The sequence below is a fragment of the Seriola lalandi genome, unplaced genomic scaffold, assembly GCF_002814215.2.
Source record: "Seriola lalandi dorsalis isolate HSWRI2012SDOR001 ecotype SW California unplaced genomic scaffold, Sedor1 jcf7180002054568, whole genome shotgun sequence".
Taxonomy (NCBI): Eukaryota; Metazoa; Chordata; class Actinopteri; order Carangiformes; family Carangidae; genus Seriola; species Seriola lalandi.
In genome coordinates, this window is record NW_019525121.1 from 407340 (window position 1) to 423806 (window position 16467).

General features: G+C 39.8%; 1 protein-coding gene across 1 annotated transcript; it reads left to right on the plus strand.

Moving 5' to 3' along the window:
* Window positions 1-7185: 7185 nt before the first annotated feature.
* stx19 (syntaxin 19) lies at window positions 7186-14539 on the plus strand. Its single transcript, XM_023416644.2, has 5 exons — window positions 7186-7392; window positions 10730-11039; window positions 11241-11477; window positions 11924-12136; window positions 13314-14539. Exons 2-5 carry the CDS (start codon window positions 10818-10820, stop codon window positions 13548-13550), a joined length of 909 nt encoding a protein of 302 aa, XP_023272412.1. The 5' UTR covers window positions 7186-7392; window positions 10730-10817; the 3' UTR covers window positions 13551-14539.
* The last annotated feature ends 1928 nt before the right edge of the window (window positions 14540-16467 follow it).

A 16467-nucleotide genomic window follows, 5' to 3' on the forward strand; every position in this document is an offset into this window, starting at 1 on the left:
CGGGTGTGTATGTGCACGTATGTGTGTGTGTGTGTGGTCTAAGGCTGATCTAGCCTGTACAGCAACAGCCCCCCCCCCCCCCCCCCTTCCTCCTCCCTGTCATCCACCTGTCAAAGCCAACGCCATTGTCATGGTGTGGATCTGAAGAACATCTCCCTTATACCTCCACAATGACAATTACTGTCGCCTGGAGACGGGAAATGGCAGCTAACAACAGCCAATCTCAGATCTGGCATTTCCGATAACTGATGAAATGGTGTGACTTGTTTTTTTCATAGATGTTGGAGACTTGTAAAATGAATGCAGTAAGTGCACACACATTCACACACATCAATATTGTCCTCCTCTAACATGATGGATATGATGCTGTGTGTAGACTTGATCGATATTACGCTAGCTGTCTATGGCAGTTGTTCACTTGCACATTTATGCGCAAACACTTTTTCAACCTGTGAGATATACCCAATACTTCTGCTGCAATTTTAACCCTTTCAACTCTTCCTCTTCTCCAGTTTATTCTTACCCCTCTACCATTAAGAAATTAGGCTAATTCAAACTTTCAATGTCAGCTGATGTCTTTACTGTATGGTGACATGAATTGGAGGAATCTCAAGGGTTATTTATATTTAATAATAATAATAATAATAATACATTTTATTTAAAGGCGCCTTTCTTGGCACTCAAGGACACCGTACACAGTTACACAAATATTTGGCCTAAAGCTCCATTTCCTCTCCTTCTCACACGTTCTTTTATCTCTCCTGTCTGCATGTCATCTTCTGCCACAAACAGCACGTCTCCACTGTCTCTTTCTTTTCTTAAAAATAAAAATATAACTTATATCTAACCTCTGACCCGTTGCATTTATTTATACTACACTTAACATTTAATGCATGCATTAAAGTTTGCTGCACATGTTGAAAAAAATGTGTTTATTAATATGTTTTGGGTTATATACCAATAAACAACAAGGTACATTTTGTTTTAAATATACCAAATGAATCCAGTCATTACACCAATGTTTGAATTTTTCATTTACAAGATTTTCAAAAATGTTTGCCGCTGTCTTCTCCACATGGAAAACTTTCTCTAACTACTGTAAGTGTGTTTAGTGATATGCATTTCCACACAGGCGGAGATTTTTATTGACATCTTACTTTCACATGGTGTAGTCACTGTATGAAAGTACCACTTCACAGCCAGTATGGAGATTAGCAATAAGATGAAGTCTTTCAATAAACATATGGCTAATCTAACCATTAAAACAGGAAAAAAATTGAACTAGTTCAGGTACTTTTATATCAGCACAAATAAGGTTTCAGCTTCTTCTAATACAATATCACAATAAACTGGGCAAACGCTTGTACCCGCACTAGCATGTATACACATATGCACATTCAGTCACATGTAATACAGGTTACAATCACCAGATTAGAGACTGTCCTTCACCTTGCATTTGCATTTACTTTACTGTGTTTTATCAAGGCTTAGGTCCACCATAGCTCGGTGGATAAATGTTTGTTTACAGAAATGTGCCTGTTTCTGTAGCTGATGTTTGCTTAATTCATTCTGTTAAATCCCTGCTGGAGTAAATATGGAGAGACAGAGTATTATAGGGGACCACACAGACACACACACAGACACACACACAGACAGACACACACACACACTGGCCTCTACTGTCTGTTTGTCCTGACTAAATGTGTTTGCTCCTCTTTCCAGGTGGACACAAAGCTCACCAGTCCATTGTGGATCCATCACCACACAGTTTACTGTCATACCAGTCTCCTTCAGATTGCTTCAGGCTCTGGGTTAGATAGGTTGACCGTTTTGTTAAGGTAATCTTTGTAATATTGCTTATTAATATTAGTATAAATCTGTTAATTGAATGTGTTTTAAATACCCTGAAAAGGATTTTGAGCATGGGTTGCACTGTAGTTTTTACATGGTTAAAGTATGTTGAATATTAAAGATAAATCTAATCTAGCAAAGACATTACAAAATGTCTTTGTCTGGACATGTATTAAAAGTTAACATGAAATCATACACCCCACAAACTGGTGCCAGTGTGTACTTTGGTAGGGTTACTATAGTAACAGCAGTTATTCCTGGCCCGTTCTTTGGTCATGAAGAGTATTAGAGAGCGGGTGGTGGTGGTGGTGGTGGTACACTCTGGATGTAGAGTGATTGAGAGAAATAGACACAAACACCACGACTCTGAGAAAGTAAGAAAACTGGGTTATGTGTCATTCTGTCCAATCTGCAGTACACAAGATATCTCCGCTTATCTTCCTGCAGGGTTGCTTCTAGCAAATGCACCCTCCCTTTTTGCTACACAGGCCAGAGGATGATGTAACAGCCTCATGACACTAGGGGGTGAAATGACCCATGTTTGAAGTGCTTGCTTAAACAGAAGAGGAGAGTCCTGTTGACTGTGTGGAGCAGCGGATTTCTGTCCTGGCTCTCAGGAGAGGATAAGGACTTGATGTTTTTCCATTCAAGCCATTTAACAAAAGTAGTAAGTGTGGGATAAGAGGGAAATACAATTAATTAGTCCATAATGAAAATGATAATCAGTTGTAATTAAACCAATATCTAGGATTAGAATTTCAAAGTATTTTTTTGGGATTCTGGGATGCTTTGTGACTAGAATGCACATTTGAAGATAACTAGTTGACAGTGTTTGGTTATGTATCCCATCATTCACTTCTCCCAGCAGTCAAGAGCTGTGAGTTAAACAAAAGCCTTTTCACTCAAAGAACGCCATGTTTATCTTTACACACATAATTGCCCTGGCATCTCTCCAACTCACACTTATGCTCACTACCATTAGCTGTTGGGAGAGGGAGTTTATTGACAATAGCAGAGCTGAAATGACTTGTTTGAATTAACAACCCCTGAAGCCGGCGTTTGTGCAAGACGAGGCTTTCCCCACTTTCATAATTCTCAGTACTGGGTTCAGATTTGGTTTGGCCAATTGTCGGCGCCCACCACATGGATGCCTCTGTTTATGGTTGGCGCTGTGAAAAGAAGTAGATATACTGTAGGTAAAAAGGTGAACAGCCTGAGACTTGTAGTGGTCGTGTAACACAGGGGATTTTGGCAGGGCTAGCTATTAAAGTATTTGCAGCTCAAGTGTAAATTAAAACCTAAATGACCCTAAGCACAATCTCATACAGTGCCCAAAGGAGACATTTAATATCCAGATCTCTGATTGCCTCATTTTAGTAAGCAAGGCCACCGACCTCGGAATCAATCTTTGTGATTGGCTTAATGACGATGGTTTTGACCTCATTATCCTTGCCCCTCTGACCGTCTCTCTCCCCTCACTCATTTATCTCCTTTTTCTCCTTTCCTTCGTACTCCCTGGCTATGACCCTTATATCAAGCTGATACTGTTTTTCTTTTTCTTTTTCAGATATTGCCCCGTTTCTTCATCCTTGTGCGGTATGTCGAAGGCTCCTCTGTGACTGCAGGTGGTTCAGGTTTATACTGTGCATCATACTTACACTAATTCCTTACAAAGAAGATGCATGACGACATGTTTCATAATCATTGAGGTGTCTTTTGAAGCATTTCGCTCCGCAGCGTTGGGGGTGTCCCTGCAATGAACTCTGTCCTAATTTCATTATTCTGTCTGTCAGGGGAAAACTTATATCTGCTGTTTTCAGAGGCTCTCCACCCTGACAAGAGGCAACACTTGTACTTTTGGATGTTTATTTTGAGTTTGCAGCATGAAAATGGTAAACTTCAAACACACTGAGCACACTGTTAAGTCCAACAGTTTCACTATATGAGTATTTGTATAGGCTTCCAATTCCATGTCAGTTTCATCTAATCCTCCTTTTTCTATCTCCCCTCAGAGAGAAAACACTGCATATCTTCTCTGGCAATGTTTAAATATCACTCTCAAGGTTGTGGCTGAGAGGCTGTTTGGGACTTGTTGTCTTACCTCCCTCTGTTTTTCACTCTCTCTCTCTCTCTCTCTCTCTCTCTCTCTATGTCTCTGGACCCTACAGTGAAGAATAGCAAAGCACTCCCCCTGACATCACTTCAATTACAGCAATACCCGGAGAGCTCTCCAACAGCTATACTGTGAGACAAACTCTTCGTGCTACAATGACCAAGACAACCTGATACACTCTTTCATATTGAGTGTATTAAAGATGAAACACCAAGGAGGTGTTGCATTTGAATGCTTTTCACATCACGTCTTCAACACTTATTTTCTTAAACGTCTGCCTGTTTAGGTTGAAGTACTGTCTCTCTGCTCTCTTTCATACTCCCTGTCATCCAGTCATTCCCATTCAGCTGGCCTCACTTTTGTTTCTCTTGTGTATGACAATGCAATATGACTCTGCACAGCAGTAGAAATTAAACAAATCTGTTTTCAAGTTCAAGGTCAAGTTTCATCACTTGTCTAGCAATTACATGTGATGTAATAATTATTTTGCTCCAAGAGTGATAAATGGTAGGAGTTGAATACTTTTTAGTGTTTGTTATAAGTGAATTTTACCTGTGCACAACTACATAAGTAACTTACTGCATTGTATATTCATTGTACTTCTTTGCTTTTTGGCCACTTGTGTGCTCAAGATTATGCTGCAAACAGAGTATAGACACATTATGACCTGATCATGATATACTATCAACTGTGTTAGCAAATAACTGCTTATTTAAAGGAGCTATTTGTAAGTTTTGCTATTGCTACATACCCAGTGTTAGCATTAAAGGCTGTTTACTTCGTGGGCTAGAAGAAGCGTCGCAACTTCATTCCTTTACTCAACAACTGCTGTCTCCAGTGGTGGCAGGAAATGGCAATGTTAACTCTTGTCTCTAGCACATCTTTTCTTCTACTGAAGTTAGCAAGCTAAGCAGCTAGCCCCGGCCTGTCTCATCACTTAGTTGACATAGCGCTGGTATTATATTATAACCTCCTGTTGTCAAGAAATAATCACCACCACCTGCTCCCGGCAACAAATCATGATCGAAAATATACAAGTAGCTCCTTTAAACATGCAGTAGATAAAGCAATGTTAATATTGATCTGCCGTAATGTGTCCACCTACTGACAAAGTTTTGGTGCCCAGCTCCTTAAAGAAATATTTGGTTCTTTAACTGTTAAAATGTTCCACTGTAGTCTACTACAGCTAGTTGCTTACTTTGTCTGTATGCCATTTGGTACTGGAGAGGTGGTGTCCAGTGGGTTTATTAGAGCTTTTGTCACCAAACAAACAGCTGCTAGCTGTCAAACTGAACCGAAATAGTGAAGTTGCGTTTTATAAAACCAAAACAATGAGCTAAAAGACACTTAAACACTTCACAAAGCTTAAGGGGGCGATAACTTTTAGAAGGTTTGTCACTACAAATGACCCATTTCACATTACATACAGTCATTTGATCCATTCATGTACAAATATTAATTAGTGCAGCTTTAAAAAAACTTTTTTTTTTTTTTTTGGTAGAGCAAACTTTTGTTCTCTAAGTTGAGCCTCTCAGGCAGCATTTTCTATCAAGCTGCTTATAAATCCCACTGTTTTCATTGAATTGGTAAACACAGCCCTAACAAGCCTAGAGCATTTGATTGGAAGTGCACGTTGGAGGCAACTAGTTTACAGCCAGTGAGGAGGCAATACTGAGAAGCTTTCGACCTTGGCGAACAAAAGCTTCAGCAAATTACTTGACATTTCTTTTTCAGTGTTGTTCTATCAAAGCCAATTTAAATTCTACAGACGGAGTCGAGGCAATTACAAATATTGAGATGAGATCAATTTTGTCCCAAGGTTTGAGAAGCTTGTCATTGGGGAGTTGGAGTGTGTGTGTGAGTGAGTGATTGAGAGAGAGAGAGAGAGAGAAAGTGTGAGAGAAAGAGAGAGAGAGAGAGAGAGAGAGAGAGAGAGAGAGAGAGAGAACTAATCCCATTCAACCTATTCTCCATCAAAAGGGATAGATGATTGATCAGGAAACATGTACAGTACAGTTAGCTTGTTCCGGTGATGCTGATGAAGGTGAATTCTGACACTCAGAAAACCGGTTTTGCTTTGTTGTCATAATATCTTGCCACCAGGGATAGATGACTCACAGTTAACACACCACTGCGACATTATTACAGGCGTAGAGTAGCATCTGGTACAAGAGAGATAAAACTTTACTAACATTGTTTTGCATAGTCATCATGTGGTTAATGTGCTTTTAATTTTTTCAGAGAAGCAACACACTACCACCCACTCGAAATGATTTGTCATGATGTTGTCAAGGAGAAACCTCGTTATTCCAGTTGTGGTGATTTTCAAACTTTAGTTAAAGGATTAAATTTTCCTCTTTGGGTTGAAAAAAGGACCTCTGGGCTATTGGCAATTTTAAACTGCTGTTGGATTAACAAAAATACACTGTGGAGAGAGAGAGTGAAAATCAACAGAAAACTCAGGTCAATAAAAAGTTGTGAACTATCTGACCCTTTACCTGAAGCATACCTTCCCATCCATCACAGGCCACCACACTAACAACATGGCTGCTGCAAAGTTATAAGAAATTCTGCAACCAACCTCCAAAGTATCAAATGATGAAGTCTGAACTCTTGTCCCCACCAAACTCCTCTCATCCTCCAAACTTGTCTCCCCCCTCTGCCTCTGACGGCGCACTTCAAACAGCTTTGCACAGCGTGTTATGCTGCATAGCAGACAGCGACTGCGTCCCTTCTCGTGTTGAAAAGGCCTCTGGGTTTTAGTGAGCTTGTCAGTAGAAATCTGTCAGAAGTACTCAGTGGAGTTACTGGGGCCTAAGGAGTACAATACCCCCAGACCAAGGGCTTACCCCAGGAACCCAGACATTTCACATAGAAATCAACTTTGCGGATGAGAAACCTAACACCCTGGTTGACACCCTAACGGCTATCGCCATTGTTTGGCCCCAGCAATGTACACAATACACTTCTATTTGCTCTGTTCCACTTTCCTGTCCAGGCATTGGCCTGAGGGAAGGCTTTATGAGCTCCCTGTGCTGTCCATACTGTCTCTCCTTCCTCATTTACTTAATAACGTCACCTCTTGTTTCTTTTGATAACCAAATGGCCCTTTAGTCCGCTTCTTTCCTATTGGCCATACCTCCCCTCCTCAAAAGGAGGGGCGGTGCTTGCAACTGACTCACCCAGACTTCCTCAGAACTTTCCCTCCTCGTGAGTCTGACTGTCCCACTAAACAGTTGGTGGCACAACTGTCACAGAGTATTCAGACCTGTAACTCACAGCTGACAAACATCAGGTGGATGTGAGGAGATGTGAAGATGACACAATGATATCAAAGATGTGTCAGCTTGTCTTGGATTACATTCCTGGTGAACTCTGCATGGAAATACTCCTCAGACAACCCATGATGGAATACTAACAACATTAAGGTAAAACCCTCATTTCAGACTGAACTCTAAATGTGTGTAAAAGTATGTTGAAATAAATCTTGTACTACCAAAGTTAGCCTGTATTTTTCTGGTGTTTTTTTTTCTATATTGTGCTATTCATTTGTTAATAGAAAGACTAGCTTGAATTTAAAGAAGTTAAAGTAAGACCATTTACTTAACCACCTTCAATTTTTGGAATATTTTAAGCAGGACTCATTATTTTTGTTCAAGTTTAAAGACCAAGCATGCACAGCGCAAATGTTTGACCTGTGATAAAATACAACATTTGGGCACTCCTATTTTTCCACCTGCACGGAGATGGGAGAATGTCAACACAATATTTCCTTCAGAAACACAGACAAAGCAGCAGATGGATTGCTAGAAGGAAAATATTTGTCTGTTTTAGAGAACAACATGTTCAATCACAGAGAGAGAGAGAGAGAGAGAGAGAGAGAGAGAGAGAGAGAGAGAGAGAGAGAGAGAGAGAGAGAGAGAGGCAAGTCTCCTTGAACCATGCCCCACTTTCTTCCAGGTTTTAGGCTAAACACAGGAGAATGTGCTCCCAAATCCTTTGAGCAATTTTTTTAATCGGCTCTCTGGGCTGGGCAGGTAGGGACGAGAGAGAAAGAGAGAAGAGAGAAATACAGAAGGAGAGAGACCAGCCCAGAAAAACAAAAGATACTTTTACATTCTTTGAACTCTGAGAGACACACACACACACACACACACACACACACACACACACACACACACACACACACACACACACACAGAAAATAGGGTCTTTCCTGTTTGAAACCTATCCAGAAATGGGATAGTCTGTGATTTGAAATGCTCCATTTCTCATCATCCAAATACTCTGTTCCCCCCACACAGTCATATGCTTCCAAAAGATTATGTTTAGGGCCTCTAAAACCCAAATCCCCGTGTTGCTAGGGCTGTTTCTAAATTTTTGGTACGCCCATTTCAATGCATAGGACTCTGTGGTTGAGTCCACTTCACATTTAAGAATTCAGGCATTTAGTAAATCAGATCCTGCATCTCATGCTTTTTAATCAGAAGCACGTCACTTGTTTACTTCAGCTTTGGAAGATATCAGCATGCTGTAGTTAAAAAGTGAAATACGTTCAATCTTTAGCAGTTCCTGTAAAGATCATTTTTTCATTTCCACACTTAGTAAACAACAGTCACATCTGAGATATTGCGTGTCTGTGTGTGTGTGTTTGCTCTTTTAGTTTGTGTCCATCAAGGTCACTTCTCCTACTTGTCACTGTTTAAGAAGCTGGACAACTCGATGCGTTTTCTTTGTCTTTTGTTTTGGCTGAGTGTGCCGCTGAACACAAACAACCCACTCAGTTCTCATGGGAAAATGAACATGAGTCAATTTGACTGATGTCGCAGATAAACTTTCTGCTCGTTTATCTCATGTTGTTTTTCATAGTTAAAAATATATCTCAGTGTTCAGCAGAGTGCAGATATGGCTCATCAGTTATGCTCATATCAGGACAGATGAGTTTATAGTGATATAAACAAACAGTGATCAGGCTTTGATTCACTACTGGACACACCAGAGTACACAGTTACACAATTACAGCAGCTGTATTTTGTAAAGGAATTGTGTCTTCAGGTGCTTTTTATTCATTTATTTATTTATTTGTTATCCACATACAGTGTCTGATGAGTCAAAAAGTGTTGATGCTGAGCATATCAGAACATCTCCATTTGTATGAAAGATGATCTGTGCATACTATATGTATATTGCTCTTTCATTATTTACTCATTACTAATATGTACCTTACATGTATGGTCTTGTTTTAGTGTAATAGAGTTATTATTGGAGTTGGGATTATTGGAGGAAAAGCACTATATGCATTTATTCACCATTTACTCTAGAGTACCAAAACACATCCTCTAACTCTGTGGGTACAATGTGCTCATTAGCTTAGCATTAGCAGTTCTTATGTTTTCACCAGCAGAGTGGGGCAAGTTACTTGAAAAATATAATCACTGAAAAAGTAGTAACAATAATTACTCAAGCAAAATTATTGCCCTACCTTTAGACATATAAGGTAACTAGGAAACTTTCGCACACTTCTCCTCTTTTGGTAGAGTCTAACAGCTTACCGCCACCTCTAACCCCCATGCCAAGCTGAGATAAAATCAACCTCCCATTCAGTTCCAGAAGAGAGAGAAAAGAAGCTGATCCCCATAATGTCATAGTGATGGCGCAGTAATCGAATTAGATATAATTTAATGAATTTCAAATAGTTCTTTTCTGAAACATATTTTTACTGAAAAAACATCACATTACTGTGTGCTGCAAAGAAATGACTGAAATCTGAACTTTTATTGAATTTATATGTCACGGTGAAATTATCAACCCTATACAAACAGAGTTGTAGTGCTATAAGTACTGCGCATGTGTATGGTTAGGTTGTGGCTCGTTGCATAGGTTAGTTTACATAGATTGGTCAACTATAACTGACCACATGATCAAATGTCGGATTGACTTAATTTCATTATGCTGAGAATATTAGAATATTATATGGATGTAGTAGGTTGTAAAATGCATGGCATTTAAAAATTTAGGTCGAAATGAAAGTAGTGTTTTGAATGATTTAATTTACTTACTTGTGCAAATGAAGCCGCATTTGAAACATCCATTTTAAGGAAAAGCTGCAGTGCAGGCTTATCCAACAGGGCTAGACTATGAACGCTATGACTTTTCATTTCAAGTTTTAACAGGCTGACATTGTAATGTTTTACTGGATTTTCATCTTTACTAGTTAACGTCAGCAAGACAGAAAAATTATTTAATCCACTTGGCAGCTCAAAGGCTAACAGCAGCTAGCCTTTTAAGGTGGAATGTTTTCTTCTTGTTACTTGCATGCATGAGTTGATGTTGTCAATGAATCAAATCACGTTAAATATCAATATGACAACTTTGACCAGTCCATTTGTTTTTACAGTATGACATAAGCTTTAGTGATGAGTGGATTTTCAAGCGCTTAAAAATATGTATGAATTTCAACTGGATTATGAGAACTGCAAATCCTCACTTGGAGAAAATAAAGTGGTGTAGGGTCACGGCTGCCCTCTGGCAGCACTACACCATGGAAATAAATATAGTTTACAGAGCTGAAGTTATGTATCCCCCCGTTTAACTTGACTACCTCTACTTGACACATTCAGTTTAGTATGAGTTTACATCTTCCTTTATATCCTCCATTTTAACATTTGTAGTCTGGGTTCCCTGGTTCAACTGTATCGTTACTATCTTCTGCAACAACCCAGCTTGCAAACAGGAGTCATTAAAGTTTAACGCTATTATTTTCAGCATCCACTTGTCAGCACTGACAAGAACCGCACATACTACAACAACTTCGTGTCCTGAGGAGTGAGTTTTGGCGAGGACACCTTCCACAATGAAAGACCGCCTGGAAGAGCTGCAGCAGAGCGCTCAAGAGTTTTCTGAGGCAGCAAGTGAGAATACCAATCCTTTCTCAGGAGAGAGTGATAATGATGACTCTGTGGTGGTTGGGGTCATCACGCCACAGGCTGTGTTGTTCGAGGAAGAGCCAATCATTGAGAATTTCTTGTCTGAGGCCCAGCAAATACGAGATGACATCACAGTGCTGGAGACAGAGGTAAAAAATACATCACCTATTTTCTTTTTCTTCTTCTTATAAATCCAAACTCTTCTTTGTTGAATTATAAAAAATTCATACTTGACTGAGAAGTTGGAAGATAATTTATAATCCTGCAGTTCTTTCATATAGAAATAAAGTTTCCTCCTTTCTGTTTTGGTCACAAGAATGAAGGTTTTGTCTAATCTCAACCACAAACAGGTCCTTAAGTTCACCCAGCAGCAAAAAACCCTGGTGGCCACCATGCGTCGTTTCAGTGTGATGAAGAAAGAGAGCAGCATAACACGAGACATCAAGCTCCAGGCCGAAAGCCTCCACCGACGTTTAGATGCCCTTTCAAAACAGGTCCAAAGAACTGAGGACCAGCAGGGACCTACAGCTGTTACAACGAGAATACAACACTCCCAGCATGCAGCACTCCACCTCAAGTTCCAGCAGGTTGGTCATCATCTACAATTTTGGTCTGGATACCTGAAACATTGTCATTTCTTGCAGTTTTTTTTTTGCTTCCTTGAAGACGTCTCAACAGTTGTTTCAACATAAGAATAAGAAAATCGCTCATTCTATTTGTATTTATATACTAATGCATAAGTGAAATGAAGTGAAATGATAAAATTGCCAGAACCAGAGAGTGGAATCACTAAAATGCTGGATCACTTCACTTCATGAGTGTCTTTCTATGCTAAAATGTACAGCAACTGTGTTGCACACCCACCCAGCAGCATAGTATCCTTTGTTGTACCACCAGTGGTGTCGAGAGGGTCAAGGAACCATGCATAAATTACGCTTATGCTAAGAAAGATGGGACTCAAATGTCTTCTCATTTCTCATTTCCCTCCCACTCCTTCTTTTTCATTCTCTCTTTTTGCTATAATTATGTTCAGGTAATGCGGCAGTATAATGAAGGTCTGCTGACAAAGCAGGAGCGCTGTAAGTACTTTATTATCCGGCAGCTGGAGGTATCGGGAAGGGATGTGGCAGAGGAGGAGGTAAATGAGATGGTCGCCACAGGAAAATGGGAGGTCTTCAACGAGAACCTGCTGAATGATGCCAGAATCACACGGTCACAGCTGTCTGAGATCGAACAGCGACACAAGGTGAGGGTAATTACAAACAACATAGAAAAACCCAGAGCTATGACAAAGTTTTCACATGAATGCTATTATTGTGTAATGTGATAAACTTTGTTAGAATTACACAGTTTGCCAAGCTATTAACTTAGAGAGAACATTGTTGTCGCTTCCTAACATATTTTGAAGGATTGTCTCGATTTTCTCATCAAGTCGAAGACTTAACATATTGACTCAAAGCTAACACAAAGAGCTTTAGGTGTGAATCTCAGATTTTTCTGAAAGCTCCAATATATTCAGCTCGGCACCAAGATGTGGAAGTATGTGAAAGTCAAGTAAACATTCATAAATCAAACACTTGATGCCTCAAGTCAGCTAAAATACTTAATTCAAGTAGATAAACCCAGATTTAATCTTTATTTGGTAAATGCACACATTTGTTATCATACAGCTGAAGCTCGTTGCTGATGAATATGAACTTCACGTGTAATTTTCACTCATTACACTGGTACAATCGTCTTGAAGTTGAATGACCACATAGGCCATTTGTCCTTACACTCTGATCACAGTTTGGTTAGGTTTAGGAACAAAAAGGAACAACAAAAGCTATGGCTCATAATAAGCCGTTTGCGCAGATGTGGGATAGTCTCATTGTCTGATAGCATGAATGCTTGCAAGTCATAAGAATGAGAATCAAGACCTTTAATCTATCTTCTATTGCAGATGAAATGACCGTGGCATTATTGCATGTTTCACACATCAGTATAACTGGCACAAATGGGAAAATAAGTAAATGGAAATTGAATCAGTTGTGGGTTTTAACAGAAGAGAGCAGACTGGCTCTCCTGTCTTGGCTCAGAAAACATCTTGTAAAACGCAGTCCACAAAACCCTGACCCTGTCTGATTTTCATTCAAGTCATCTATTAGACACTTGTGTAGACCTGGGACACCGCTTGAATGATACTAACTCCTTGAGAGGAGAAATAAACTGCGCTCTCTGTCGACCTGTTGAATACACAGAGATCTAAGAATATAAAAGTCAGACGAGGACGTTTCAAGTATTATCTGTGCTCAGGCTGTGTTGTATGCATCCGAGTCCGCTCCCCCATTGTATCCTTCAGTCCTCTCTCCGACCACCTCCAGCCTCTGAGTAATGTTCCTCATATCTGCGGCATTAATCCCATAATCCTTCTCCACTTACAGGAGTTGTTGAGCCTGGAGAACAATATGAAGGAGCTGCGGGACCTGTTCATGGACATTTTCATGCTGGTGGAGGAACAGGGGGCCTACATTGAACACATCCAGACCAATGTAGAGAGGACACAGGACTATGTGGCTGCGTCTAATGAGAAGTTCAAGCTGGCCGCCAGGTATAAGAAGAAGAACCCACTTCGACAGCTGTGCTGCTGCTGCTGCCCTCCCTGGAGATGCTGCTTATAGCACATATGTATTTTTTTACGTCAATGGTTCTTCCAAATAATGTTTTATTTTGAAAGTCTCACTTACCTGTTGGGAATTAGCAGCACTGCGTTCAGGCACCATTAAAGTGAAGGTTATGGTGCTGCAGGTTTTGAACAGAGCAGTGGTGAAGACAGATTCAGCGGAGCATAGAAAACAATTAGGGGGGGAAGGGCCAGAATTGGTATTTGAGGCACTTGTTTCTTTCAAGAGGATGTGAAGCGACCACTATTGGAGGAGACAGTTCAGTGAGTGCTACTCACCAACACTGCTGCTTATTGGAGACCTTCACTGTCATCTGACAGAGGTCACAAACAAGGGGAGATCACTGCCTCTGACACTGCAAGATCAGCAAGACTGATATTTAACTTTTTTTTTTTTTTTTTTTTTCCAAAGAGCCTCACATCTTTTTTTTTTTTCTTCTTGTGCCACAGGAGCTCTTGTGAATGGCCATGTATTTGATACAGTATATGCACTTTAAGACTAATCTATACACTTTTCTCTGTTCTTTCCAGCAGAAGTATACACAGCACACAAGCGTAATGTGGTGGAGAAAGATTCTCTTTCTGATGGGTTTCGAGTCACTACATATTCATTTAATTTTTTTGGTCCACATGCTGATGAAAAAAAAAAAGGACTTGTTTTACAATTAGTCATTAATCTCATTTGCATTTCAAAGTCTGATCATTTTCAGTGAAAAAATGTTATTAATTTATTCACTTTCACCGAGGTGGCATTCAAGTAAAACTCTGAATAACAAGCCTTGATCAAAATATTTCTGTCATGATGACAAAACTGTAGAGAACCATTGAAGTCATTTGTTCAAAAAAAAAAAAGGTAGAAGATTTTTGAAGTCTTGCATTTCAGGAAAATATTTAACTTCTCATGATGTTTTGTATTTTGGAGTGCAATGGCAATTCATAATTCTGTTGGAACTGTTACACTGCTCAGATAAAAATTTCTGGGATACATATGTATCATTATTATTGATATCATTATGTTGCACAAAAGGGAAGCAGCTCTTGCCTGAGGGAGCAGCAGCAGTTCAGACTAAAATACTAGGAATATGCTGTATAACTGATAAACAGGCGCACACTTTTTTGACAGGTAATCAACTCCTGTTTCACATTTTTACTTAATGTTGAGTTGAAAATTCCCAATCATTTTCCCTGCTGGGATAATGACTAAGATATAATAATTCAGTCCTTTATTTCAGGAGATTAAGCCACTTCACTCTGTTGATGTGACCTGCTCACAGAATGGCTTGAAACTAGCCTGTCATTGGCAGTGACAGTGAGGTTCCTCAGTGACCCGTGGTGTCTGATGTCCGGGACAAAATACAGGTGAAGTGGGTGAGCCAAAGCCAGACTGGAAAATCTGGTTTGTCTGCTATTCCAGGATAGCTGCCAGACAGCTACTGTATGTTCCTGTAGGGAACAGTGTGTAAACAGAAACATTCACTTCTAGCAGATGGTAAGTGGACCAACTTCAGTGAAGTAGTCTCCTTGAAAAACACTCCTAGGTTTAGAAAATCATTAAAAGGATGCACATATTTTCTACTTTGGCTGGAGATAAAGAGGAAAATGGGCAACAGACAAACCAAAAAGGAACTATTATACATCAGCTAAGCTATTGCATGGAGGACTGACAACTCATGTGACATATAAAAGCACACCATCTGTTAATGTGCTTTATTTAGGTTAAGAATAATTTACACAGATCCCTCAGGTCTGGTAGAAGAACCAAGTGTGATGTGTGTGAGGTGTTTGATGACTTCTGCTGTCTGACTCAAGTCTTTAGATTTTCTGTGTTTTGCTTCAGTCTCGCTCTGATTCGAATGACACTTTGCAAGAAAGACACAAAAACATCAAATATGTAAATTTCCAATATGTAAATCAAATACCAATACATTGTAAAGCTTCACAGCGTACTCTCTTTCCCCCTTTAAACCTAGTGAGGGAAAATGAAGTGCTGCTGCAAATTGCGGGGTTCTTGAACAGCAACAATGCCATCCAGTGTTCGCTGAGATAATTGCCAGTTAAAAATAGGTTATCACTTAATATCTAAACTGTTCAACTACATCACTATGTAATTATGCAAGTGCCACAGCTCAAAACATAAATTCTCACCATCAATTTGCCCCCCAAGCTTTAAGAATGAAAAATAGACATTGTAATGGTGTTATCATTATTACTGGGCCCCTATAAACAACTCATGCAGGACATTTTTCATGACAGGAGAACAGTACTTTTTGTACTGTTTAAGAATTCACACTCAGTCACTTCAGCCAGTGTCTGTCAGAAAAGAAAAGAAGGATTTTTACTTTGATCTAGCACAGTACAGCACATACAGGTGTATACCCAATACATAATGATGGTGTTTTTCTCGTGTCTGCTCCATCACATTAGGAGATGCAATATCAATCAGCAAAAGAAAGAACCATCCCTCTCAAAAGCCATATGGATTCTGTTATAACCTTTCCTCCCTCAAGATGTACTGCGTGACAGGTAAAACACATCTCATGATTATGCCTATAGGTGACACGAGCATATATAATACAGACTGAGGCGTCAGGAATATAACAGAATATTCAATTCAACCATCACAAAGACAAATGGGAACAGATTGAAGTGGGACATCTGTCAAACGGGAATTTCTCCAAATATCTCCAAACAAGCAGAGAAGCAGGGATCGAGGATGTCTACAGACCTGACAGAAAACTTCTGGGGTTTATGTTAGAAGTTTATGGGAGCACCAGAGCATGGGAGAGTACACAGTCGTCAGTTCAGAAACCTCTAGACATGTGATCGCCAGGCAGGTCAGCCAGAGTCACTCCCTTTCCTAAACTCTCTCCCTCTCTCTGGCTCTGTACGTGCAGAGTAAGTGGACTACACCCCCC

Bases quoted from the DNA above. Each gene is read 5' to 3' on its own strand.
- stx19 (XM_023416644.2), top strand. From the start codon at position 10,818: ATGAAAGACCGCCTGGAAGAGCTGCAGCAGAGCGCTCAAGAGTTTTCT. The intron at 11,040-11,240 runs GTAAAAAATACA...AACCACAAACAG, and splicing joins TCACAGTGCTGGAGACAGAG to GTCCTTAAGTTCACCCAGCA. The intron at 12,137-13,313 runs GTGAGGGTAATT...CTCCACTTACAG, and splicing joins AGATCGAACAGCGACACAAG to GAGTTGTTGAGCCTGGAGAA.